Raw genomic sequence first — 27,537 nt, 5'->3', positions numbered from 1 at the left:
AACCCGTCTTACTTATCTACTGAGATTTAGTTAACAATAAACTATAATTAATTTATTTATAGATATAAATTATAATTAAAAATCGAAACATTGTCAAATCAAAATAAACCAAAATATTTCAATATATAGCAAAATTTTAGAGGACTTCGTCTATAATGATAAATTTTAAAACTTTGTTATATTTTACATATATATTCACCAATTTACCATTTATAATAATTTTCTTTTAAAAATTGGTGATATTGCAAAGTTAAACCAAATAGTGTGAAGAAATTTCTAAAGTTTAATAAAACCTCCTATTTAGTTTTGAAAACTTTTGTAAACAATACTACTTAATTTTATAAAACGGTATGTACTTAAATTTGATTTAGAAAATATATTTCAAATTGCAAAAGTTTCTTTCAGCAACCTTAGGGACATTTTAAAAATATAAAAAAAATATTAAAACTATTTACAAAATATAACAAAATTCATCGGTCTTTCTATAATTATTTTGAGTTTTTTTTTATATTTTGTAAATAATTTTAATCTTAAAAAATTATAAAAAAATAGTAAATTTGACAAATTATAACAAAATTTTATATTCTATCGATAACAAACATGAATAAACACTAATATGCTTCTATCAATAACATTAATTGACGATAACAGAAGTTTATCAATTTCTATTATTGATAGAATCCAAAATTTTGCTATATGTTATAAATATTTTATAGTTTATTTTGCTATATTTGAAAATGTTCCTTTGATTTTTTGCAATTCATAATAATTCTAAAAAAAACCTAATTAATAGTTTTATTGACAGAAAAGTCGGTAAAAGATATCCCAAGATTTTAAAAAGATTTATTAATAAATACCCTAAAACTTATAGTAATATGTCAATTTAAAAAATAAATGAACTTTCGAGAATTGGATGCAGAATTTGTGCTATTTGTATTAGTTTAGCCATTTTAATTCCACTATTTAGTTTACCTTTACAAAAGTAATTTCGTGCTTAATTTCAATAAATTTTGCTTACATTAGTGAAATCAACCTTGAATACAAACTAACCCACCGTTGCAAAACTAACCAAAATCTTCAATGACTCTTAATTCAGTTTCTCCAAACTAAACATAATTATACATAAGATGACTCTTAGAAATTCAACAATGATATCATTTTTCTGATCAAAACTACTCAAGTATCATTAAATTATGAAAAACATAATCTATAAAAGAATATTAAGAAGATTTAGTTTAGAATAAAGTTAGATCTCTTCTGACTTCCAGAGATATGAACTGATGGATAGAACCTTTCTGAATATGTTTATTATGCATTTTTAACATCACAACAACACTTGTGGAGATAAAATGCCTCGTAGGAAAGAAGAAGGTTCACACAACAGTAAGAAACGAAATGGTAATGTAACTACAAATCTTTAATCTGAGAAACATACTGCTTACAGAAGTAGTTCATTGTCCAGAGTTTCCGTTCTTCAGTTTTCCAATGCAATGCGAGATCGAATTTGGTCTTGTGGTTTGCAGTAGTTTCTTCTGTTAAATGGTTAGGCAAACAGATATTATTGGAAATGTCTTTATATAAATGCGAGACAGATTTGCAGTTTTTTACATTGATGAAAGAAACCAATAGAAAGGGAGAGGGAGTCTAACTGAGTTGCCAAAGAAATTATATACATGCATGTCTTATTAGGTTGAACCATAAACACAAAAGAAAGAATAATTATAGAAAGAACTGGCGAGGCACAAAAAGAGAAACAATAATGAAATACAATCATCTTCAAAAAAAATTTCTTCCTATTCATTTCACATAAATCCCGATCACTCATCTTTGAAGATTCTCCCACCTAACTCCCAAAAGGGTAGCTAGCATGAAAATCACAAAAACAAGCCACATAATTAAATATGCACTCCTCTCAAGGTCAGAAGTTCAAACCCACGTACTTCCACCCCTTTTGTACTAAAACAAAGAAAAAAGAAACTGTTTAATAATATATTGGGTAGAATTCGAACCTATCAGGCTATCACCTGCTGGTTAAGATTATAATGCCTCAACCAATTGATGGCTATTTCTACATGGACATTTTCATTACGAATCTTTCACATGATCTTGCAGTTGAAAGTGTTACAAAACCTTCTTCAGTCCAGATAAAGATAAAATGTCACGGTAAGTCAAGAATATATGGTCTGAATCTTCCATTCCACATTTTTCTTAAACAAGAAGCAACACTTGAAGCCAAGGTATGCTTGGGGGGATCTTTTTACGATCAGAGCTGCTTCAGCTCAGACTGACATCAAAAGTAGCCGGAAATTACCAACAAAAAAAGGCCTACTAGCCAAAATTTCTGCAAAAGGGGCCCAAAATTGGTTTCAATTCAAACATTTGGCATCAAATCTTTAGGAATTAAAGAGAAAGAAGATAGATTGATGTTAGAGTTTATAATACCTAAGCTTGTCTCCGTATCAAAAAACCAATACCATTATCCATAAGTTGTTGAACAAAACCAAAAAATCCACATTCGGAAAGTTCATTGAAGTTCCATCTCTTGTTCATTGATGTTAGAGTTCCATCTCTTGTTCAAAACAAACTCATTGGTGGGATGAAGCTCATTGAAGTTCTCTCCCTTCTTCAAACCAAACTCAATGACGGCAATATAAGATGAAGCTCATTGAAGTTCCACCAAGCTCCATTCCTTGTTCAAAAAGCATGTTAGCTGTTCAAATGTTCCCAAAATATCAATATGACACGCTACAGCCAATCAACATCCAATGGTGAAAAAATTGAACTAAATTATGACCCTTTGGTAATAAAACAAAGAAATTCCATTTTGTAGACAGAAAAATTGATTTCCCTGCTACTTGCTAAACAATGGCCAAACAACTTCCATACTCCAAATGAATTTCCAAAAGGAAACCATTCTTATTTGTAACCAAGTTGTTGTGACAGAATTTAGCAGCTTTCTGATAGACCACCAATTGTATTACAATATAGTAGGAGGAAGAAGAAGGAAAACACATGTGCGAATGAGGGGGTGAGCATTAGGAGAGAGGACCACAATGGTGAGGTCCACAGTTAGTTACAAGGAAGAAGTCATTAAATGAGAGGGAATTCGGAAGGGAGAAGGGAGGATCATTTTGTGTGTGATTTCTGCATGTTTCCTTAAGAGAAAGGAAAGATGGAGAGGAAAGTTTCATTCATCTTTGTTCTTTGTTTTTCTGCATTGTTCTTAATTTTTGGTAGTGGTAGAATGAGTAAATATACCCACTTTTTAGCTTTGAAACATCCATATACTGCTAAGTCAGTCGCTGAAATTTATGTAAAAGAGATAGTAAGATTACATGGATACCCAAAGTCTATAGTTTCAGATCGTGATAAAGTGTTCCTTAGTAACATTTGGAAGGAGATGTTTCGTCTATCTAGAATGGGCTGAATAGAAGCTCGACATACCACCCACAGTCTGACGGCCAAACAGAAGTGGTTAACCAAGGAGTGGAAGCATATCTGAGGTGTTTTTGTGGGCAGAAGCCGAAGGAATGAGTAAATTGGCTCCCCTAGGCCGAATACCGGTATAACACCACATACCAAAGATCAATTGGGATAACCCCATTCCAAGCCGTTTATGGACGGTTACCACCACCATTAATATATTACGGTGATATGGAGACACCCAATTCGATACTTGATCGACAGTTAAAGGAAAGAGATGTGATTTTGGAAGCATTGAAGGAACACCTTAAAATTGCCCAAGAAAAGATGAAGAAGTATGCAGACATGAAGAGAAAACATGTTGAATTCCAAGTGGGGAGCTTGTATTTCTAAAAAATAGACCCTATCGTGGGGTCTCATTTAGAAAGAGAAGAAACAAAAAATTGTCACCAAAATTTTTCGAACCTTATAGGGTGATCGAAAGAATAGGTCCTGTTGCTTATAAGTTGGAATTACCGGCCACAGCATCCATTCACCCAGTATTCCATGTATCCCAACTCAAAAAGATGCTAGGAGATCATACTGAGGTGAACCAATTGAGTCCTTTCGTGAATGAAAACCATGAATGGATGGCAACACCAAAAGAAGTATTCAGGTACAACAAGAATTCTTCAACACGGGGAATGGGAAATGCTAATCAGTTGGAAAGGCCTACCACCACATGAAGCTACGTGGGAGAACTGTAATGATTTTAAACAACAATTTCCTAATTTCCACCTTGAGGACAAGGTGAGTTTGGAGGAGTGTAATGATAGACCTCCAATTGTATTACAATATAGTAGGAGGAAGAAGAAGGAAAACACACGTGCAAATGAGGGGGTGAGCATTAGGAGAAAGACCACAATGGTGGGGTCCATAGTTAGTTACAAGGATTAAGTGATTAAATGAGAGGGAATTTAGAGAGAAGGGACGATCATTTTGTGAGTGATTTCTGCACTTGAGAGAAAGGAAAGGCAGAGAGGGAAGTTTCATTCATCTTTGTTCTTTGTTTTTCTGCATTGTTCTTAATTTCTGCATTTTATTTCCAGAATTGAGATCATCAATTCTATATTGTCATTGTTGAAGTTCATATCAATATAATACAAACACAACTTCTTAGTGTTCTATCACTTTCCTCATCCTCACACTTCTTTGCCACTTCGGCTGGCACTTTGTTTTCCATAACATAAACCCTTTGAGGACAATCTCCAGCAATTCATTTTTATTAGCGTTGTAGAGCTACTTTCATTTTGACACGAAGGAACTCATAATGAAACATAAGACTCCTGATAATTCATACATATGAAAGGAGGGGCAAGAAGGTAACTCGAGGTGCAGCAAACCGTTAGTGGAAAGGGAGTGTATGGGTTCTGCAGCTTCCTGTCAAGGGATCATGAAGAATGTAGGAGGAGAGTTTACGTTGGTGGTTTATGTAGGGTTTTGTGGAGAGGAATTGGTGATTTGGAGTAAGCTTTCTTGGAGAGGAGGTGCTCTCATATCAGCCCTTATATTTTCTTTGTTCTCTGGTCTTTTAGTGTTCTTGTTCTTGAGACTTTGGCTTGAGATAGTATTTCCATATTGGAATATATCAAGATCACGGTGTGTTTTCCCCTGTTTATCTCTTCTCGGGTATTTTTTCTGAGAGCAGAAATATTGGTTACCTAACATGAACCTACCGAAATCATCAAAATAAAAAGGAGTAAAACTGTCCAAATTGCTAACTTCAAGGAAAATTAGATGATAGTCAGGTGGTGCTCCTATTCCTTTGATCTCACTTGAATGAATTTAAGATTTTTTACAACATAGCATAGGAAAGAAAATTTAACAAAACAAGAAAGATGGGATTTCTCTTATGTTAGACCATGTAAAAGGACTTTTTGGGAGGGTCAAAAAGAGATAATTCTTCATGCTAGAAATAAATCTATGACCATTCAAAATTATTCTCTTGATGATCTTACCACAAAGAGATTACTCCCAAGACCCAGTTACGATCACGCAAACCTACCAAAACATAAACAAGAGTTACTGAATAAAACCAAAATGCCCCAATAGCAATGGCACCGGAAGAAGTCATTTGTTGCAATGTTCTTGGAACACCATGAAGATTCAACAAATCTTCCATCAACTTCTCTAAATTGTATTTCTCGTACAACCACAATAACGAGATTAAATTTCAAACAGTTTGTAACCCATAATGCCTGAAAGTTGAGTAGGATGACTCTTACGTAAGGATTATATTACCCAAACTGCATTGAGCTCCATCCCTCAAATGTGTATTCCAGTTCAAATCTTCATTCAACAATATTGTTACCCAAAAAAGCACAAAAGAGTCTTTTTGTCATCATTAAGGGAAAAGATAAGGTTTCACTCACAGAGCGCTGGCTATCATTTGTGATTTAAAAATTGGAGCCAAGCAAAAATTATGTCGGTGTTGACATTCAACAAAATCAGGGTTCAAACAAAACCCTTTAGGCCCAACCATCTCCTTATTACTTCTTGAATCATTTCCTATAAACCGTTCATGACCAAAACCTCTTTTTCTTGTTTGGTTTCAGCTTCAAGTTTCCACTCAACACATCAGGTTCAAAGTTAACCCATCATAATACTCAAATTGTAATGTTCCTAAAAGAAGTTTAATCAACCATTTTCCATTTCTTATTTTTTCAGGGAACTTTGGACGACCGAGAAACTTTCTTCTCTGCATTGTAAATGAAAATAAAAGGTTTCCGTAGCATATTGAACTCAATGAACAATAAGGTGCATCTGTCAACAAAAATTCACTGAAATGGCTCCATAATAGCCATGTAGCTCTATAAGGAACCAGGACATTGTTATTGGGCCAGCACCCTTGAAACCCTATTTTCACTGTAAGAGAACCTCTATATTTCCTCTTTTAACTTTGATTTTTCCACAAGATCCAGCACTGATACGATCACACCCTTAAAACCTCCAAATAATCCTCTGTGATGTTGAAGGTTTCCTCTTAGAACTGCATTTGGTTGCCAAGCAAACACTTGTACGATTTTAAATCTTAGGTATGTACTTTCAGCCTTGTTGACCATTAGCCAATCAATGCAGGTTTTGAAGGTTAGTAATTCTAAAATGATACGTGGAAACATGTTTTTAATCTTAATCCAACCAAAATCGCTAGGAACAACTACAAGATAGGACTTTCTGGAGACAAAGTATCCTATGGATCAAACTTCAAATAAAAATTTCGAACAATCACCAATGAGTATTTTAAGACAGCCACCTGGCTCATCAAAACCCAGAATTATATAGATAAAAGGGCATGAATGAATGCAATGCGTTTGCAAACAATTCGAGGGCAGAATGAACATAAAATCAATCATTGTGAAAGAACCTCCATGAAATACTATCATTATGTCCCTTTTTGGGTAAGTTGAAACTCCTCAAAATGAAAAGATAGACGAAACATTTAAAGGAAAATGAAATAAACACCTAAAAGGAAAAATGAAGCGAAGAAAATACAGGCTCTTATCTAGCAAAACTTTCTGAACTGCATTTTCAAAAGGCAAGATGTGTTTCATGGTTCACTAAGAACACCAAGTCATTAACATACAGCAAAAATAAGACAACATAATCATCAAATTTCAAACAAAGGGATTCAAATGGGAAGGGTATCTTAGTTGCCCACAAAGACATTATATGTCTCAAGACCACTAAAATGCTTCATTTTAGTTTTATTACTAAATCTTCTTAGGATGATGCGCACCATGTCAATCATTTTATTAGCAAGAACTGCTCATGAAAGAGATAGGAAGGAAATCGAGGACGAGATCCTAAATTCTTTCTCTAATCTCTATAGTCCCACGGTGTCAGTTAAGACGTTTGTGAAGGGCATTGAATGGAGTCCTATATCGCCAAGGGAGAATGAGGAGTTAGTGGCCTGGTTTTCGTTAGACGATATTAAAAAGGTTGTCTTCAGCTGTGATGGTAACAAGTCTCCTGGTGCGAATGTGTTCTCTATGGCGTTCTTCAAGGAGAATTGGGAGCTTATCAAAGGAGACTTGGAGGGGATTTTTAAGGAATTCTTTGAAAGAGGTATTCTGAATAGCTCGATGACTGAAACCTTAGTTTGTTTGATTACCAAAAAGGAAAATAGGAACAAGGTGAAAGAGTTTCGGCCTATTAATCTCATTACTAGCATCTTCAAGATTTTGGCTAAAGTACTTGCTAATCGCCTAAGGACTATACTCCTGTCGACAATCTCTAATTCGCAAGGGGCTTTTTTGACTGGTAGGCAGATTTTGGACCAAGCTTCGTTAGCTAATGAAGCTATCGAGGAGTCTAGATCAAAAAATTTGGAGGGGTTTTTGTTAAAATTTGACTTTGGGAAAGCGTACGACCATGTGGACAAGAATTTTCTAGATAGGATTGTAAAGAGGAAAGGCTGTGGTTATAAATGGCGGGTGTGGATGTGGGGGTGTGTTAGAAGTGTTAAGTATTCCATTCTCATCGACGTAACCCTAAAAGATTTGGAAGCTAGCAGATTAACTTCAATTAAGTATATGCAAAGTGGTATTCCAGTATATTATCTTTCATTGTTTAGGGCCACTACTTGCATGAGAGATTTCCTGAGGGAGGGGGTGGGGTGGCTCCCATTTGGTTAATTGGGAGTTGGTAGGGCGCTTTGTTGGCAAAGTGGTTTTCGTGCTTGTATCTGGAATCTAATTCTCTTTGGCATAAGATTGTTGTGCGCATGCATGGCCCCCATCTTTTTGAATGGATGGCTTTAGGGGTTAAAGGAACTTTTTGGAATCCTTGGAAGGACATCTCTTTCGAGCTCCTTTATTTTTCTCGGTTTTCTGGCTATATTGTGGGGGATAGTAAGGATACATTTTCGAGAGGATCCGTGGGTGGAGGAGAACTCCCTATGTTTGATTTTTCCATATCTGTATCATTTATCATCTTCCAAAAATTGCACCATCTCTGATCTTTTGGTGAGATTTGAGAATTTTGTGTCTTTCTCTTTCGGGTTTTGTCGTAATTTGACCAATAGGGAGAAGATGAAGGTGGCTTCTCTTCTGTCCTTCCTTGAGGGATGCTCTTTCAGAGAGGGGAGAAGGGATATTCATGTTTGGAATCCTAATCCTAGTTGGGGTTTCTCCATGTTTAGTCTGTTGTTGGATCCCGCTCCCACTAAAGAGTTGGTTTTTGATGAGGTGTGGAGGACTAATGTGCCTAAGAAAGTTATGTTCTTTATCTGGCAAGTCTTGCTTGATCGGGTTAACATTGTTGATAGGCTTGTTAGGAGAAGAACTTCGCTTGTCGGGCTTTTTTGTTGCATGTTGTGTCAGAAGGCGGAGAATGATCTTGATCATCTTTTTTAGGATTGCAAATTTGCGAGGGTTGTGTGGAGCTCCTTGCTTCAGGAGTTCGGTGTTAGCTTTGCTAGTTTACGTAGCATCAGAGCGACGATAGAGGAGTTCCTCCTCCATCCGCTTTTCAAAGATAAAGGGGCTTTTTATGGCTTTCCAAGGTGTGTGGGGTTATTTAGGACATTTGGGGTGAGCAGAACGATAGGGTGTTCCGAGGGAAAGAGAGGGATCTTAGTGTGATTTAGTCCTTCATTAGATTTCATGTGTCTTTTTGGGCTTCGATTTCGAAGAACTTTTTGTAACTACTCCATAGACAGTATTTTACTTAGTTGGTCCCTGATAGAACACCAAGGAGTGTGCTCGTCTTATATTGATATGAACTTCAACGATCACAAGAAAGAATTGATGAACTCAATTCTGGAATGAAATTGCAGTAAATTAAGAACAAATATGAAAGTAACTACCCTCTCTACCTTTCCTCTCTCTCAAGGAAACTTGCAGAAACCACTCACAAAATGATCCCCCTTCTTCTCTCACCAACTTCCTATTAACCATGTAAATGTTCAAAATATCTAATTACCCTTATACCCTACCCTATACTAATCTAGGTATCTAACAGTCCCCCTTATCGTAAGTGGGGTGATTTGGTGGGCTGGTTTTTTTGTATGCCCTTGTATTCTTTCATTTTTATCTCAATGAAAGCTGTTTGATTTCATTAAAAAAAAAAAAAAAAAAAAAAAAAACCCTGCTCATGAACCTACCATGCCATCAAGAAAGATGGTAAAATGCCAAGTTATCACATATTGTTCACAGAACAATAAAAAGATGTATTCTAGTAAATTTCTAATAAATAACAATCAACGGCAACAGCCACATACTCTAAATGGAAACAAAGAGTTGCCGCAAATAGTCATCAAGGATTCAAGTGATTATGATCGCCCAGAACAATCCAGAACTCAATAAGATTCAAGTTTGCCTTTCTACAAAGAAAATAACAAGTGTGTCAATCAAACCTTAAGTGGTTGAAGGAGCTGAAACATTGCTTTTGTCTGAAACAGTTTGGTTATCTTGTGATGGTGGCTCGTAAATTCGTGCTTTCCTCAAAATTTCAGCAACCACCCAATGTTTACGCTTGCTCAATGGCCTAGAAGGATCTAATTTAACCTGAGTTTATAAAATTCAATTTGTTGCATCAGTGGATTAACTAGAAACGTTAAATACTAACAAACCCAAAGTACATGTTCAAGAGAAATGAAAAAGAAACAAGAATTATATAAATTAACATAATGCATATGAAAATTTAACAAATAAACTGTTCAAACACAAAGAAGGTCCACGACAACATGCTTTACACTATCCATTTCATCCAGTACTACCGTGATGTCGAACAAATTTGCACGATATTGTAACTGAAACTATACATGGAGTCCACAACTTGATCAATCGAATTGAAATGAAGTAAAAACAAATTAATTGGGGAAGTAAAGATGGAATTAAATTCTCACCCTGTCACCAATATTGCACTGGTTGTTCTCGTCATGAGCCATGAACTTGGAAGTGCGTTTAACGTAGCGATTATAGAGTTTGTGATAAAACAATCTGTCCACTGCAACGACAACTGATTTCTGCATTTTGTTTGAAACCACCATACCCACTACTTGCTTCATCTTGGGCAAGCGATTGAAAACCCTAAACCCTTTTAAGCTTGAAGCTGCTACAAATTACAAAGATTCAGGAACTATCTGGATAGGAACGGCGTGCGGCGGGGCGGAGTACCATGTAATGGGAGGGCGGGGTGGCTTAACGTGAAATAGGGTTTAAGCACAAGGAGAAGAACTCTCGGAAAAATAAAAGAAAAAAAAAAAAGCACAAAAAGGGCATTGTAAGGATTAATCAACTGAAAAATGGCCTCAAGTTGGAATTTTAGTGGCATCTACTCTTGTGTTGACATCATGTGCCAATGATTTTACCCAAATACCCCCACTTTTCCATGCTTCACAGGCCATCCTCGCCTCCACTTCTCGATCGATCAATGCTCGTTTCTTGCTTAACAATTCCACATCCTAATCTTGATCCCCACTCGGTTACCCTGTTAACGTCATCGTTACATCGAGAGTCTGTCCACATTTCTCGATTCTTGTTCTCGATATGCCTTCCCTATCCTCGTTCCTCGTCAACAAGTATTAGTGGTCATTTATATTGAAATTTAAACAATCGCTTCTCACCAAATTGTTCTCCCCCCTCTCTCTTCTCATCTCTTATCCTTCTTCATGCTATCGGCCAACGAACGTTCTTCACGATTTTCTTAATGCGAGGTCTCACATTATCTTCATTCAACCGCAAAGGTAAAACCTCTAACCATTTTACTACTTTCGTTTGGTTGTGTTCCTGTTTTCGATTGCATGCACTAAGGTTGTTGTCAGGGTTTGGGTATTAGGTTGAACGATGAAAATTTAATTGGAGATAGCCTTGTAGGTTTAGGGTTTGGGTATAAGAATCATTTGGGTAGGAGAATTGTAGGTGGACGTGATGTCAGTGAGAATCGTCGGACAACTAAGAGGTGAACTAGGGTCAAGATCAAGGATCAAGGATCTTGGATCGGGGACAATGAAACAAGAATGGGTTTCGAAAACTTGATCCAAGTACTAGGAACGAGGATTGGGGATGTGGAATTGAGATGAGGAACGTGTAGTCAAGAATAGAGACAGAGATCGTGGAATAGGGCACGAGGATGGAAATTGGGAGATCGAGAATAGTGAACGAGGAGAGAAAACGGGAAGTGGGATTAGGGATCGGGATGAATTAGCAAGAAATTTACATAAAGTTTTGTTTTAATGTTTGTTTTATTATCATGTAGATTAGATGGCCTGATACAAGATTGTTGTTGAAGATCATTTTACTAGCCAGGCCACTAACTTATCCTCTCATGTTCGAGTTGTAAACCGAACAATCAAAGAAAAGCTTACAAAGTCACAATTTCGTATGTTTATGACGAGTGTATTTGGAAGGTTTGTGGATATGGATAGAGTAGCCCCGCTAGCCACTATATTTTAGTAAAAAAGGTAGATGTAAACAGAGCGATGGGTTAATGAGTTTTAGGTTGAAAGGGAGTACAGTACTCTTGTACTTACCCTTCAAATGTGTGTTGTCAACAATTATAACTAGATGAAAAATCTTAAGACCTCGAAAACAAGGACCAAGCGTCATAGCACAAATACTTAAAGTACTTGTTACTCTCTAGTTCAATTTAAAACATTGTACCAATATTCTATTTTTTTTAGCACTTCACCATATTTGTGCATTAAAGCATAGGATTCTTCTGAAATACCCCTAACAAGCCCAAACACAATCTCCCTTGTATGCACGCCTTGTCATAACTTATATTTACCTCATACTATTGACACATGCCCTCAATTATGTTATACGGTTTCTTAGATCGATTTACACTAAACTTGTCCTTGATTAATTAACCAACTGGAAATGTACTAGCCTGACGATTATCATGGTTCAAAACTTTAACGAGTCATGTACGCACATCACCAACTTTATTTAGCCTAAACAGAGCACACTCATCCATCTTTACAGCATGGATGAACCACTTACACTAATCATGTACACATCGCACACTATATAAACTTATGTTCGACTTTTGAACTCGTATCTCATAATTATCTTTTGTTTCTAGCATTGAAAGACACATATTGGCATCATTCTTAAAGAAGAATATTTTTCCTTCCTCCACGTTGATAACAACAGAGGAAAGTGGTTGCATAACCAAGTCACTTGTCTTAACATTGCTCATACACGATGTAGCCATACTAACATTGTTCGTAGATGGTGCATCCATTTTTACATTACTTATCGACGGTGTATTAAAGCTACATGGTTGCATTTGCAACAGACCAACCAAATTTATTTCAAGGAGTTGGAGTCTCATCCGCTTCTCAACTAAAAACATTAGCCACATCATTTATCTGAATGTCATCTACACAATCTCCATCACAATCATTTTCAAAAACTAGATCCAACCCATTATTAGTAGCACCCTCTTTAGACTTGAGAACTATGTAGATTAAGAATCTCATGGGTTTGTATCTTCATTGTCCATAGATACAACCGACAAAAAAATATTTACCTCACAACTAACATCTATTCCAAAAAAAGGCTCATGCACTATCTCAACGTTCTCAACATTTATACCTTTATAGATCTTTTCAACACATACAGATGTCTGAGATCTACCATGTAAATCATAGATCAAAGAATCCATGAGCTTCCCTAAAGGTTAAATGGTCGAAGGAAAGTTGAATTTGTTAGAAAAGTGGAAAGCAATTCTATGAAAAATTGGTTAATAGCCAAGTGACATAGTAGGAGTATGATAACTTGTAGAAATACAAGTTATTGTCGCCTTTTAGGTAAAAAAATGGATCAAAATGCGAGGTAAAGGACCAAAATGCGTAGCTTTTACTGCAAATTTATAACGATTAAGAGAATGTACCTTACATAAGTCATCATGCCTGATTAACTATGCTTTTAAGTGTTTTTTCATACACGATGGCAAAAAGAAGAAACGAAGTGAGTCACAAGAAGAATCACGTGTAAGAACTCAATGAGAAGCAAGAAGCCTGGTGATTTACATTGTGAGACGAGATGCCAACACATCACATGAGATGATTTGCTAAAAGACAAGAGTGGTAGTTGGAGCTAATGTGATAAGAAATAGCTACTTTTTGAGCTAACATTTGTAGGCAAGGATGGATGCACAACGTAGGAAGGACAGATGTACAGCATAACACAATTTATTTTTTGCCTAAGTATGCCTATAAGTACCTCGAACTCCACCTTGAACAAGTATCAGAGGAGGCCACGCCTAAGTAGTCCAGAGGAAGGATGAGTTTTAAGTCCTTTCCCATATGTAGTAGTTTTTCTTCTTCCACCTCTTCTTCGGTCAACTTCTGAGTAAGAGCTTAGAGAGACATTAGAGAGAGAAGCTCACCCACCATTCTCCTAATTTGTAAATGAGTCAAGGAATGCATGTCAATACATTCTGTGGCTCGACTTATTTCTTTACTTCCCATTTGTGTATTTTGTAATGTATTGTATTAATGTTCTTACTTTCATGGCTGAAAGGCTTACATTATCAACATAATGCATGTGTTATTCACTGTCTTTTTCTCATTTCTTTGTTATCCATCTTGTTGAAGTGTTTTAAGTAGTTTAAGTGTGTATTATATTCTTGATAAGGGCTCTTTAATTATAAGACTCATCGTGTTTAGCCAGAGTTTAAGTGTGTATTATCCCCTGACCAGCGCTTGTCGCCAACTGCTTGAGAGAGTAAGTAGCAAAGACCTCGCTAAACACGCGCAGAAGGGAGTTTAGAAACAAATTTTGTTGTGGCATTTTGCCTCTAATCATTTGTATCCCGAAAGGAGAGCAAATGTGAGTTTAGGCATCGAGAGGTTACTCCCCTTAAATAGCAAGAGAAATATGAAGCTTATAAATAAGGAAGCCTAAATATATATCGGTTAATTTATAGTTACCATTTGTGTCCTAAAAGGAGAGCAAGTTTGGTGTTTAGGCGACGAGAGGTTACTCACCTTAAATATAAGATAGTTAAATGATCTATATCGCATTAAAAACATTTCGCGTGTCTTAGGTTGCTTAGAATGCAGAAACTTTTCTTCATCTTTCTTAACACAAGTTAGTTCGTAATTCATAATCATTCCATTCCATTACCCTTCTACAGAATCCTCAATATAAATATTTAGATTAGTATAGTTTTACATTTATACTATATAGAATTTATACCACCTGAATTAGAAGTAGGCTTTATAATTATGTTTGATAGAATTTCTTGTGTTCGACCTGGCTTACCGAGAAAACCTCTCGCTTTGCTTACACTTGAAAAAATGTGAGGAAAGCTTGTACTCAACACATAACTATAAGAAATATCAATGCATGGTGAGGAAGTGTACCTTTTATATCATGGTCCTCACCTAAAGGCAAAGTAGCACTTTTTATCGCGTAACTTTGTCTACTCACGTTGCAAGTCGCAGAAATAGATATGTAATGATGAATCAATGAAGTATAATTAAGCAGATGAGAGGCGTGAAACCATGTACTCAATCTAGCGTTCAATCCGCGAAAAGAATGTATAAAAACAATTTAATTTAATCAACAAATCTTCTTCTCAACCCTAGAGTGTCATTATTGGTATGTTGGATTTATTGTCATGGTTAAGGAAGGAAGGAAGTTTGGAAAAATGGTTAAGTATCAAAGAAGTGGGTGCTAGACATTTAAAGGTTCTGTCGAGAAAACCTCCAAGGACAAGGTTTATGGGTGGCCAGGTGATGTGAAGTGTGTGTGATCGAGGGTTGTTTAGAGGCCAAATAACCTCTAAGGGATTCAAGATTAGACGAGATGAGCATGGGCTAGGCAAGATAGGCTTAGGTAGGCAACAAAAGAAAGGGAAAATAACCTCCTAGGAAGTGTCTTAGGCGACAAGTTTTATGTGTATGGCCCTATGTAACGACCCAACTCCTTATACTAAGCTGAAATCATTACTATTTAAAAGATAAGTAAAATTTCTTAAATTTAAAAATAGAAAATAAAACAAAACCTCAAATACTCATTGAAAATCATAAACAAATATACATAAAGATGAAATTAAATAAAATCCTAACTCGGGCATCTAGTTTTAAGGAAAAAATAAATAAAATAAAATAAAATAAAAAGTGCATCTAATCAATGTCATAAAGCGGAAGCAAAAAGATCCCTATGGCTCGCCACGGTCACTTCTTGTCATTGGCCAGGTTCCCTCTGCTCTTACCTCTACCTCTGCCTGAAAAATTAAACAAGAAAGAATGAGTATAAAAATATACTCAGTAAGGGACCCACTACTAGTCCCCCTAGATGTCTGTTAACATCCTATTAGAGTCCTGTAAAGTGGTACCCCTAAACTGACATGTTCCCGAACACGTGCAATCTGTGATCCCGTGGGAACATATCTGATCTGCGGTGAACCCAAAGAAACACTTAGGACGACTAGTCTTTAGTGTACCTGAAGAAAACACTAAGACAATCGGGCTGTGAGTGACCCCGTCGAATCACTCAAAATCATGTCTATGTCTATGTCATACTGGACTAGTGATCCTATCGGACTACACAGTCATAAAAGTGGTGATCCCGAAGGACACCCATATGGGTACGACTCTAATAGCTAAAGCTAACAGCATAACCTAACCATAACATGTAACATAATATACATTATCATAAGCATGGCATAAGTATCGATCATGTCATTTTAATCAAACATTGTCATCAAAGACATAACACAGTCGTCATCATCAATATACTACCCGTAATAAACATATTAACAACCATCGTCATCAATCACCCAGTGTCATGACAGTCATTATCAATAGCATTAAATCATGCATCTTAGCTAACATTAACACATAAAATACATGCGGTCTCTTAAATTCATTTCGAGGGTCTAATAGTAGAATCTCTTATTTGGAGATTAGCTCAAACCAAAATTATTCTTGTTGGGGTTGATGCCCTAAATCTCGTGGCCTTGTAGTTTGTAATTGTATATATTATACAAACTTTTTATTTATCTAATAAAAATAAAGTGCTTTATTTTATTTGACATTTAGTTGCATTAACTCACAAAACCAATAAACTAACATCCAAGGTTATCTTCTGTAACCTAAACATGTATGTGGAGACATACAAGTGGATCATGTTTAAGTGATAACCTAAATGGTTTGTAGTAAATGGATAAGGCTGGATACCTTATCCTGGTGACACTACGAATACGGCCTGCTTTGTAGTTGTTACAATTGTTCTAAAGTGCTACAAATGATTTGATCCTAATCATTCATGTCGAGACATTAGAGCGGGGGTATTCTATACAAAGAGTTTGTATAAGACCGGACCATGAAATGAATAGTCTCTCTTATTAACACCGTTACTAGTTGAGACTACATTTCACCAGGATGACTATAGGTGACTTGACCTGAATCCTGAGTGAGTTGTGAACTCCTGCCTATGAAGGCGATCCTTTGATTTATATGGGTGAGAGTGGCCTATGTAGCCGACTCAATATGCCTACCATTTTGGGGATTCGTCTGATTGGGGAGTTGGGAACGCAGCTACACAAGAAGGAATTCACTCCTTCTCTATAGATAGAGTAAGTAGAGAATTTTCTCTCTTAAGGGTTGATTTCAAGGCTTGAATAATGTGGTGTCACACCCTCTCTTGGCCTGAGAGGAGTTCAGTTATAGTAGGACTATAATTATTGTTCATTAGAGGAATTAGTGGTACTTAAGGAGTTAGATGTAACTACAGGGGCAAAACGGTATTTTTTGGCCTAGCTGTACTTACGAGCAGTTTGTGAAGGGTCATTGCACTGTTGATTGGTTATATCTAATGGACACAAAAATATATCTACAGTAAGAAGAGTGCAACTATTAGTCTTTAGTGGAATGACTAATAGTTAATGAGTAGAGATTAATTTAATTAAATAGTTTAATTAATTAATCTCATTTCATTGGAGCTTCAATCTGTAGGTCCATAAGTTCTCCTTGTTAGCTCAATAAGGATAAATGAGAATCAAATTTATTTTGGTTTAATTTGAATTGTTCAAATTGATTAAAGGGAATAAATTGTATATGATACAATTAATATAATGTATTTGATACATTATAATGTAAAGTTTTTATGAGAGAAGTTAATGTTTGAATATGATTCAAATAATAATAATAATATGAATAAGATTCATAAATAAACTATAGGTTAAAATTGAATTCGATTCATATTAGAACTATAGATTATATGAGAGATCTAAACCATTGGTTATATTATATATGATATAATATAAAGTTTATATTATATGAGATATAATTAAATTTATATTGATTTTATATTATATAAGATATAATATATATTAATTAAATTTATATTTTTTTTATTTTATTATATATATATAAATAGAATGAATAACACCCTTGGGAGTTATTCTACGTGGGAAAGAAGGGGAAGTTATTTTGATAACTTCCCCCTCCATGGTTAAGATTTGTTTTTAAAAAGAAAGAAAAGTTACAATCTCACGATCTCTCTGTATTTCAAAAAAAGGAAACAAAATTTCTCTCAAAAGCTTCTTCCCTCACCAAAATTCCAGAAGCCCACAAGTCTCTGTGATTCTTTACTTGGAGAATAACGAGGAAGATTTTGTGGTGTCTCGAAGCTTGGAAGAAGAATTGGTTCTACAAAGGTTAGTTTATTTTCACCTTTTCCTCCATGAGAAGCATGTTTATTATTTTTCTTTGAATTTATTGGTTTCATAAATTGAATTTCACTTGCACGGCGTTCATACGCTTTCGCTTTAGGAATTCTATTCCTTCAATTCTAACAGTCACGATCAAGCTTCCCAACAATCAAGTCCTAAACACAAGTGAACCCAATAACTAAAATTAATAAATCAATTAACAGTCGCCTAAGGACCAAATTCCAATTATTTCCACTTACCAAAGTTGAAGCTAAACCCAACTTTATCCTTGGTTTAGGAAAATTTTACAGCATAACTCCCAACTGATCTATCATAATGATAATTCAATTAACTCTATAATTAAATTATTTAGGGTCCAAAACTCAATATTTGTTGGGCACTATCCAAAATCCAACTCAAACTTATCTAAAATAGGTAAAAAGCCAAAAATAAGCTTGGTGGCTCAATATGGCTTGGCTAGGGGAAAAACTGGCTAGGTGGCTCAACTGAAGGTGAATAGGCGACTCGACTCGACAGGAAAAACGGTTGGGGCGCGACTCGAATTCACGTGGGCGGCTGACACGGCTCGAGCGAAGGTGTGTGTACGGCTCGGTGAAGGCGCGACTTGAATGCACTGGGGATGCGGCTTGCACGTGTTGCACGGCAGGGAACGGCGCGTGACTGACTTGTGTTGGCTTCGAACGACAGCTGACGAAGCGTGATGGGTACTTGGCGGACGACTCGGCGAAAGCAGTTAACGCGGTTGGGTTTCAATCACAAAACGTGAACAAAAAAATAATCGACGAGACGACTTATGGTGGCTGACGAAGTGCAAACGGCGACCGTAGGGCTTCGACGGTGACGCACGAACGCTAAGGCGAGGACGGAGAAAAACGAACGAAGATGGAGACGGCTCGACTTCGATTCCAGTCGACGATGGAGATGCTGACGGACGAAAGGGGATGGCGGGGGTGTGGGTCGGCGACCAACTGGCTTACGAAAAAAATAAAGATGGCGACGCAGGGCGGAGGCGGCGGTGCAAGGGTTTTTAAGGTTAGGGTTTTCCTCTCTTTTTTTTTTCTTCCCAATGAAGAAGATGACACAACTCCCCATGCCACATTTAAACAAAATAATAATGATAACATTATTATTATTTTATTTTTAACTTATCCTATTTCTTTTCCTTCTTTCCCCAAATAACCATCCAAATCTTCTCTCACTTCATTTAAAACCCATCAAATCTTCTCTTTAAACTCAAATTTCCCTCTCTTCAATCCAATCACCTTTATCTTTAAAAAAAATAATTATCCTTACCTAATTATTTTATCCACATAATATAATTATTTTAACTTTAAAAATCAATTAATTATACAATCAAATATATAATTAATCAAATTTTCTCAAATACAAACAATTAGATATTTTTTCAAAATATCTAATAAGTTCCAATAAAATTCAACAATTAAATAACACCTAAAATTTAAAAATTTAAACGTAAGATAATTAGAAATAAATTACCTTAAATTTGGGGCGTTACACCCTAGGCGTTCAAACCTCTAAATAATTATCATGGGTGGACAGTAACACTTAAGTGAGAAGAGGCAAGGCGTCGAAAGGTTGTATGGGCTGTGAGAGGGTCAAGGTGAGGAGGCTAGGTGGCCATAAGGCTGGGCGAGAAGGCATGCACATGAGAAAAGACTAGGTGACCATGAGAAAATAGGTTAGCAAAGCGTTGAGTTGAAGGTTTGGGCGTTTTGCTTAAGGTTTAGACGATGAAGTAAGGCTGGTAGCTGATCTAGGCAAGTTGCTTAGATGGATTCCAAGTGTCCTTTGCATGCTAGAGTTACATTACGACGAGCTGGAGGTGTCAAGAAATTCTCATATAAGGCTAACTATAAATAAGTCAATTCATAAGAGGATTTCTCTCATTCTACCTATGCATTTTGGCTCATTCTATCCTATTCCTATAGAGATAAACACATGAAGAAATTAACTTTTACTCAAAACCTGATTTAATAATTATACAAATTACTAAAAGATTTAGTAAAATACTAGAAAACAAAAGAGAATAACTCATTCTCTATATAACAAAATGTGAAGTAGGGTTCAATCAATAATCACCTAACACAATCTTCACTTTAAACTAAATAAAAAGATAAAAATATAATTTAAATAATATTTAATTAAAAAATTGATAGAAATTTCTCCAAGCTTTGATATCACTTGTTATAAATTCCTGCACTAGACTCAGAGAACAAAATGCCAAACCAGAATGCAATAGATAGCAATAATTCAAAGCGATAACAATAATCAACACAAAGATATATAGTGGTTCAACCAATTTGGTCTACATCAACTTTAAGAACCAACTTTGAGGGATTTTATTAAGAGCAATCAAAATACAAATTACAAAAATCAACAAGATAACAACAATATGTAATTTATCACCACCGAACCTGATTATATCGTTAACCAAACACCAAGAAACTGATAGACTCACGTGTCGGCTGGTGCCTCTAAAATCGAGACCCAAAAACCACCTCCTCTAACCAGAGACCCACGTGTTAAACAACCATGCACACCTAAGAAAAACCCATGGCTAAAACAACTCTAACGACTCGAAACCATAGTTAAACCAACCGCAAAATCGCTTGAAACCTGTCATCAAGCTTTTGCTCGAGACTAAACCCATGCTAAAAACCACGGTCAATACTACTGTTGAACACCTCTAAAATAGACCGAAAGAACCATTGTCCCTCGAACTAAAGAACCTATGGCTGAAATGTTGGAAAACCCCTTGATCCCGCCGCTAAGCTTATGTCAATACATCAACAACACCTCTCTGGCGTCAGTACTCTGACAACCGCCTCTCTCTTCTCTTCCCTTCGAATCATATACAATTACCTCCTCAAAAGTAAATGGCTCTGCTTCAATACTTTCAGCTGCGTAAGTAAAAGCATAAACAACTAAATCAGCATAACCATACCCTCATAGTGATGTCATCCTCGTGTAAGAAAGTCGACGATTGATTTGACATTGTCGACCAATCCAATTTTAGGACAAGGAAGTGGTAGTGACACGTGGCATTATGATATTAGACCATTCTCACGGTCGGGTAGAAATAATCATTTTGACATAAGAAACTTCACTGGAGAGACCTATAAATAAGAAACTTACCTAGGCTTACTTAAGAAGAAATTGAGAGAGTTTCAAGATTCTTGGAGATTCCATACAAGCTTGAATCTGGCAAGGAGTTGCAAGAAAGAGTAAAAAAGTTCTCGGCTAAAGAGTTAGGCAAGGAAGCTTATTGATTGTGAGTAGTTCTTCTTAAACTGTTTTAGAAAATAAAAAGATTTCTTATGTGTTTAAATCCTTAAACGTATTTCAATTGAAACCCTGACTTACATGATTTCTCTTCTACTTCCCAAATGCATGTGGTTTTATATGAATGAGATTTCACATGAACTGAAATGATGAGATAATGCATGTGATTTATAAATGAATGAGATTTTACATGAAGTGAAAAGGTGAAATAAGATGATCTTATGTACTCTATGCGATGAGATGTGATTTCCTCACACTTGTTGTGTGTTTCAGTGTGGGATGTCTTATCCTTGCTGTATGATGTGGGATAAGATGCTCTATTCTTGTTGTGTGATCTAGAATAGAATGCATCATACTAGTTGTGTAATCTGGTAAGAGACGCCCTTTGCTTGTTGTGTGATCATGCATTGGAAGACGCATTATGCGTAATGGAATTGATAAAAACTTACTGAAAGCATTGAGACTACTCCACATATCTGCAACTTGTTAAGAGAGTGTGGTAAACACTTGAGTTTGGGAAGGGTACAAAGATGTAGTTAACTATGAAAAATGATTCTACGTTATGATGTTATAATTTGAACATTTATGCGTGATTTACAAGAAATGATTTCCATAAGATTTATGAACATTCCATGATGAAATTTGAATTGTGTTGAATCAACTAATGCATTTAAAATGTTTGAATTTATATGTTGGAATTTCTGTCTTAAAACTCGTAGTTTGTAGTTAAAATTATATTCTATTCAATAAAGTGGTTATTGAGGACTTATTAGTGAAAATAGAATACTATAATCTTGAATCCAATAAACTAAGGTCTCGATGCTATCTTGTGTAGACTTAAACTTTATGTAGGGACATAAACGTGGATCAAGTTTGAGTATATAGCCCAAACGGTCTATAATGTATGAATAAGGTTGGGCGCCTTATTATGAGAACACTATGGATGTTTCCCGCTTTATAGTTAGTACAAACGATGTGATCCTGAATCATTCATGTAGAGACATAAAAGTGAAGGCATCCTATTTAAAGAGTTTACATAAGATTGGAACCATGAAATAGTCACTTTTAAGTTATAACACTGTTGACTATATAAAACCGACTATTTTGATTATGATGACCTAGGTAATTTAATCTTAATCCTGAACTAACTATGAACTTCTGTCCAAACGGTATTATCCCTAGATCTACATAGGTAAGGGCAGCTTAATGACACTAGCCCAATAAGCTTCCCATTTCAGGGGTAAAATTAGGTGGATGGTTAGGGACATAGTGTGCAAGACGGAATTCACTCTTACCCACTTTAGAGTTAGTAGATAAGTTGTCCTCTTAATAACTGAATCCAAGTCTTGAACAAGGGATCCCACCGTCTCATTAACCGGAGAGGGGTTAGGCTTATAGGTTGGACCTTAAACCACATGTCTCGGGGGTAAAATGATAGTTTGACCCAATCGAGGTTACTAACAACCTATGAAGGATTAACTTACTAATCATGGTTATATCAGATGGACAAAAACATATCTATGTGAGACGTGCAACTACTTGATTTTAGTGGAATGACCCGTTAGTTAACAAATGTGGATTAGCTCGGTTTAAAAGGGTTTAGTCAGTTAATCTCAAATCGTTGGAGCCCATGATCTATAGGTCCATTAGGTTCCCCTACTAGCTTATATGGAATTAACTTAGAACATAATGTTGGAATAATTTGAATTATTCGAATTAGGTAGAGAGAGAAACCAATGAATAATCGTGATATAGCCGTCGGTTATAGTGCTTTACGTTTAAATATGATTTATATATTGAAAAAATGAATACAGATTCATATCCGGAATTGATGGAAATGATAAAAGTTGTAAAAAGTCAAAATGTGGACTTTGAAAAGTTAAATTTGACCAAATTTATATTCAAATGTGATTTAAATTTCAGAAAAATGAATGATGATTCATTCTCAAATGGTCAAAATTAGTCAAGATGGACAAAATGGTAAAAAGTAAAAATATTGACTTTTGACTTGAAAATTCAAAGTTTGACTTTGACTTGAATGGTCAAATGACCATATTAACCTTGGACTAAAGTTAGTGGGAAAATCCAACATTTTGTTGGATAATTCCACTAACACATAGGTGGCTACATAAGATGTAAACATCTAGCTCACTAAGTTCCACTAATGGTTAGTGGATTATTAGGTGTTGAGGTTTAAGAAACTAATTGTATGCAATTTTGTATGTAATTAACTTATTTAAAGAGCATTTTTCAATATTTTGAAGACTTTTGGCCATTTTTTAATTTTGGTTTTTACAAAATGTTTGCAAATTTTTTTCTCTAAAAATCTCAACAAAACTTCACATCCTATTTCCATCTCTCTCTTTATTTCCTTCACTAATCGAGTCCCACAACTCGATTCTTAGTTTAGAGAATAGCTTATCAATTCTAGTAGTGGTCCCGGATTCATGTTCGTGAGAAGATATCGAGGATCGGGAAGCTATTAAGGTATGACTTTTCTTCAACCCTAATTTAGTTCAATTAGGGTACTTAATGCATGTTAATCAGTAAATATAGTTTAGTTGTAATTAGGGTAAAATTCAATTCTTATTCCGCTGCGCATGTTTCATATTCTATCATTAGACTTAATGCTTTACTGTAGAAATTCATAATATTTGTATCACATGATTTGTCAAAACAATTTGTAACACGATAAGGAAAATTTTGATTTGTTAAAGGTGTTGATAAAAGACCCTACTCACTAAACATTTTCATCTAAACTTTCAAATGTTTCGTTTTAATCCTCTCTTCCCCCTAGGTAGCAAAGTACATCCTTCATTGAACTTGCAGCCTTGATTGCCTATTGTTCCATACGCGAAACACATCAATTTGGTAGTTGCCATTGTCAACTAGCATAATATGTAGAAGCTAAGTGAGAAGAGTCAAATTGTGTTTTGAGGCTGTATCTAGTCTCTTTTGAAGGAACCTTGTACTAAGTGTTAAATGTACCTTGTTATTGAAAAGCAATGAAGTTTTACTATTTCAATTGAAGTTCTTATTTCGTATTTACTGGCTGGTTGTGTTAATTTTGCTTACTAGGTGTTCTGCGTGTTATCTTGTAGAGAGATTCGCGTAGAATGTTTAAGTGGTCATGTTCCCACTTGGTCGCTTGGAGTGACATTTAGGGCAAGGCGTGACAAAATTAGCGGTGACTGATCACTAGATACATCTAAGCCAACAGATGGTCGTGCTTTAGAATCAATTCTAACCTCTGTCACAATATGTTCAACGCTATTTGTTGTTTCTACTACTCTTTGACACAAAATGACATTTCTGTCTCTTTGCCTGATGTAGTAGTAGAACTACTTGAAACTGTAGTACCTTTCAACACACACATACCATTTCTCAAGGTTCCCCTCAGTTTAGCCAAGGAACTCTTAGTAACTTTCAAAACTTCATTCTTAATTATATAAGCACAACTCGATCTATCTAATTTGCCAAGGGATATTAGATTATGTTTGAGTTTTGGAAAGTACCTCACATTTGTGAACTTTTTGATCATCCTGTCATGTGTTGCAATTTGAATTGACCCAATTTTCTTGACACCACAAGTACCGTTATCACTCAGTTAGACTTTTTTCCCATCATTTTTTTGAAAGTCAATCAGAAAATCTCGATTAGGAGTCATGTGATACGTGCACCTTGAATCCATGATCCAAGCATCCTACATATCAGTGTAGGACACCATCAAGATTTCTGTTGAATCATACCCATCAGGAACATTTGGCGCACTAGTCACAGCTGCTTACTTGCTACTCAATGCTTCTTTGCTCTTATTCAAAGGGCAATTTTTCTTAAAGTGTCTTTTATGACACAAGAAATACTTTATAGTTTTTCTCTTTAATTTCGTTATGGATCTCTTTTTTTTCCTTTCCAGGTCTTTTTCTCACTTCTTCCTCTGGCCATGAACTCTTCATCCTTGCATTCTTTCTTAATTTTGAGATTTCTAGTCTTCAAGGTAGGTTTGGAAGTCGAGCTGGCTTTCTCCTCAAGGGGTCTTTTTCTCACTTCTTCCTCTGGCCATGAACTCTTCATCCTTGCATTCTTTCTTAATTTCGAGATTTCTAGTCTTCAAGGCATCAACACTATATCCATGACCAATGAATCCCGACCATATTTCATAGTTGCCTTAACTTTTCGATATGTTTCAGGTAATGAATTTAAAAGAATTACTGCTTGATTCTCATCCAACATCTTCTCATCTAAGATCAACTATAATATTTTGAAATTTATCCAAGTTCTCCTATAAACCTTTACTTTGGTCCATCTTATATCCAATGAATTTGTCCCTTAGATATATTTTATTTGGCAAATACTTTGTCAAGTAAAGAATTTCTAGCTTTTTCCACAACTCCTTTATAGTAGTAGCCTCATCCACTAGCCTAAGCACTCCATCTGAGAGATACAAAAGGGTTGTCGAATAGGCCATTTCATTCATATCCTTTTTCTCAACTTCTGTAATAGTTTCCAGAAGCTTCTTTCTTCATCTAAGAATTTTGCTACTTTTTGTTGAACCAAAATAGCTCTAAACTTTTTCCTTTAAAGAGCAAAATCACCCTTCCCGTCAAACTTAGTCACAATAAACTGCATTGAAGCCATCTTTACAGAACCTATTCAACAAAAAATATGCAAACTACAAACTACTACACAAATCCTTCTTTGGATCGAATGGAGCTCTGATACCACTTGTTAGAAGTTTCTTCAAGCTATGATACCACTTGTTATAGATTTTTGCACTAGACTCAGGGAACACAATGCCAAGCCAGAATGCAATAGTTAGCAAATATTCAAAGCGATAAAGATAATCAAGACAAAGATATATAGTGGTTGGATCAATTTGGTCTCCATCCACTTTGAGAACTGGCTTGGAGGGATTTTATTAAGAGTAATCAAAATACAAATTATATAATTTAACAAGATAACAATAATTTGTAATTTATCACCACCGAACCCAACTATACCATCAACCAAACACCAAAAAACTAAGAGATCCATATGTTGGCTGCTGCCTCTGAAACTAAGACCCAAAACACTCCAAAAACCACCTCCTCTGATCGGAGACCCACGTGTCAAACAACCAATGCACACCCAAGAAAAACTCAAGACTAAACTACTTGTTTGATTTCATCGCATGGGTTTGTTTTATTTATATATGAACTAGATTCATTATCTTAATGATCCTATCACAAACCTATCTTCGCAGAATCAATTAATTCTTAATTGTGTCATTAAGGTTCTAATTTTGCGGCTATGTTATATAGTGAGCCTGGTCATCACATGCGATGCTCATATTGTCTCTAGGTCAGAATCGTGCAATAAAAGGCACATGCTCCTTTCCTTATGTAACTAATATACTTGCGTTGAGTACAAAATTTTCCATCACTTGTCCAAGTGTAATCGAAATGATAGGTTTCCTGGGTAAGCCAAGGTCAAATACAAGAAAATTCTATTAAACCTAAGTTATAAAGTCCACTTATCATCTAGGTGGTATACAAACTCTATATAGTATAAAGTAGATGTAAGTATGTGCGTTAAATCTACTATGTACACTAGAGATTCTGTAAAAGGTGACATGGAGTGGTGTGAATGTTGAAAGTGAACTAACTTATGTAAGAAAGTGTGAAGGAAAGTTTTTGTGTTGTTAGGCAAGTAAGCCATGCAATAGTCCTTGATGCGATAGAAATCAGTTAATCATCTTCTAAGTAGGGGAACACTTCTCAGTGCCTAAAAGCTATACTTACTCACCTCCAGGGATGCAAATGATAAAGATTAATTAAGCGATAACTATCTAGTTTTCATTACTTATGAGGGCCACATTACCTCTTTTTTAAGGGTGGCAACCTCTAGGCCCCAACTTACCACACTTGTTTTCCTTTTGGGACACAAATGACGGAGGTTTAATTGCCAAGATGGAGTTTTTTTTTCCAAATTCCTTCATGTGCGTTTAGTCATGTCCTTGCTACTTACCCTCACGAGCAGTTGGCGAAAAATGCTGGCGAAGAAATGAAGTAAATCTCAGCTAAACGTGATGAACCTTATAAGTTAGATTTCTTATCAAGAACTTATCTCAAGTCTAAACTACTTATAACACTTTAACAG

At 35.7% G+C, this 27,537-nt stretch overlaps 1 protein-coding gene across 1 annotated transcript; it reads right to left on the bottom strand.

Annotated features, from left to right (window-relative positions):
* Positions 1-1,234: 1,234 nt before the first annotated feature.
* LOC107992092 (uncharacterized) lies at positions 1,235-10,665 on the bottom strand. The gene is made up of 3 exons (XM_017047751.2): positions 10,310-10,665; positions 9,818-9,968; positions 1,235-1,532 (listed from the first exon to the last, which is right to left on the bottom strand). The coding sequence occupies exons 1-2, from the start codon at positions 10,469-10,471 to the stop codon at positions 9,819-9,821; spliced, it is 312 nt and encodes a 103-aa protein (XP_016903240.1). The 5' UTR covers positions 10,472-10,665; the 3' UTR covers positions 1,235-1,532; position 9,818.
* Between the last annotated feature and the right edge of the window lie 16,872 nt (positions 10,666-27,537).

Source organism: Cucumis melo, chromosome 10 (assembly GCF_025177605.1).
Source record: "Cucumis melo cultivar AY chromosome 10, USDA_Cmelo_AY_1.0, whole genome shotgun sequence".
NCBI classification, from domain to species: domain Eukaryota; kingdom Viridiplantae; phylum Streptophyta; class Magnoliopsida; order Cucurbitales; family Cucurbitaceae; genus Cucumis; species Cucumis melo.
The sequence above is the reverse complement of the archived record's forward strand: the minus strand, read 5'-3'. Positions and strand labels throughout refer to the sequence as shown.

Excerpts from the sequence above, each read along its gene's own strand:
- LOC107992092 (XM_017047751.2), bottom strand. The coding sequence starts at position 10,471 with ATGAAGCAAGTAGTGGGTATGGTGGTTTCAAACAAAATGCAGAAATCA. Across the intron at positions 9,969-10,309 it reads AGTGCAATATTGGTGACAGG|GTTAAATTAGATCCTTCTAG; the intron begins GTGAGAATTTAA and ends TTATAAACTCAG.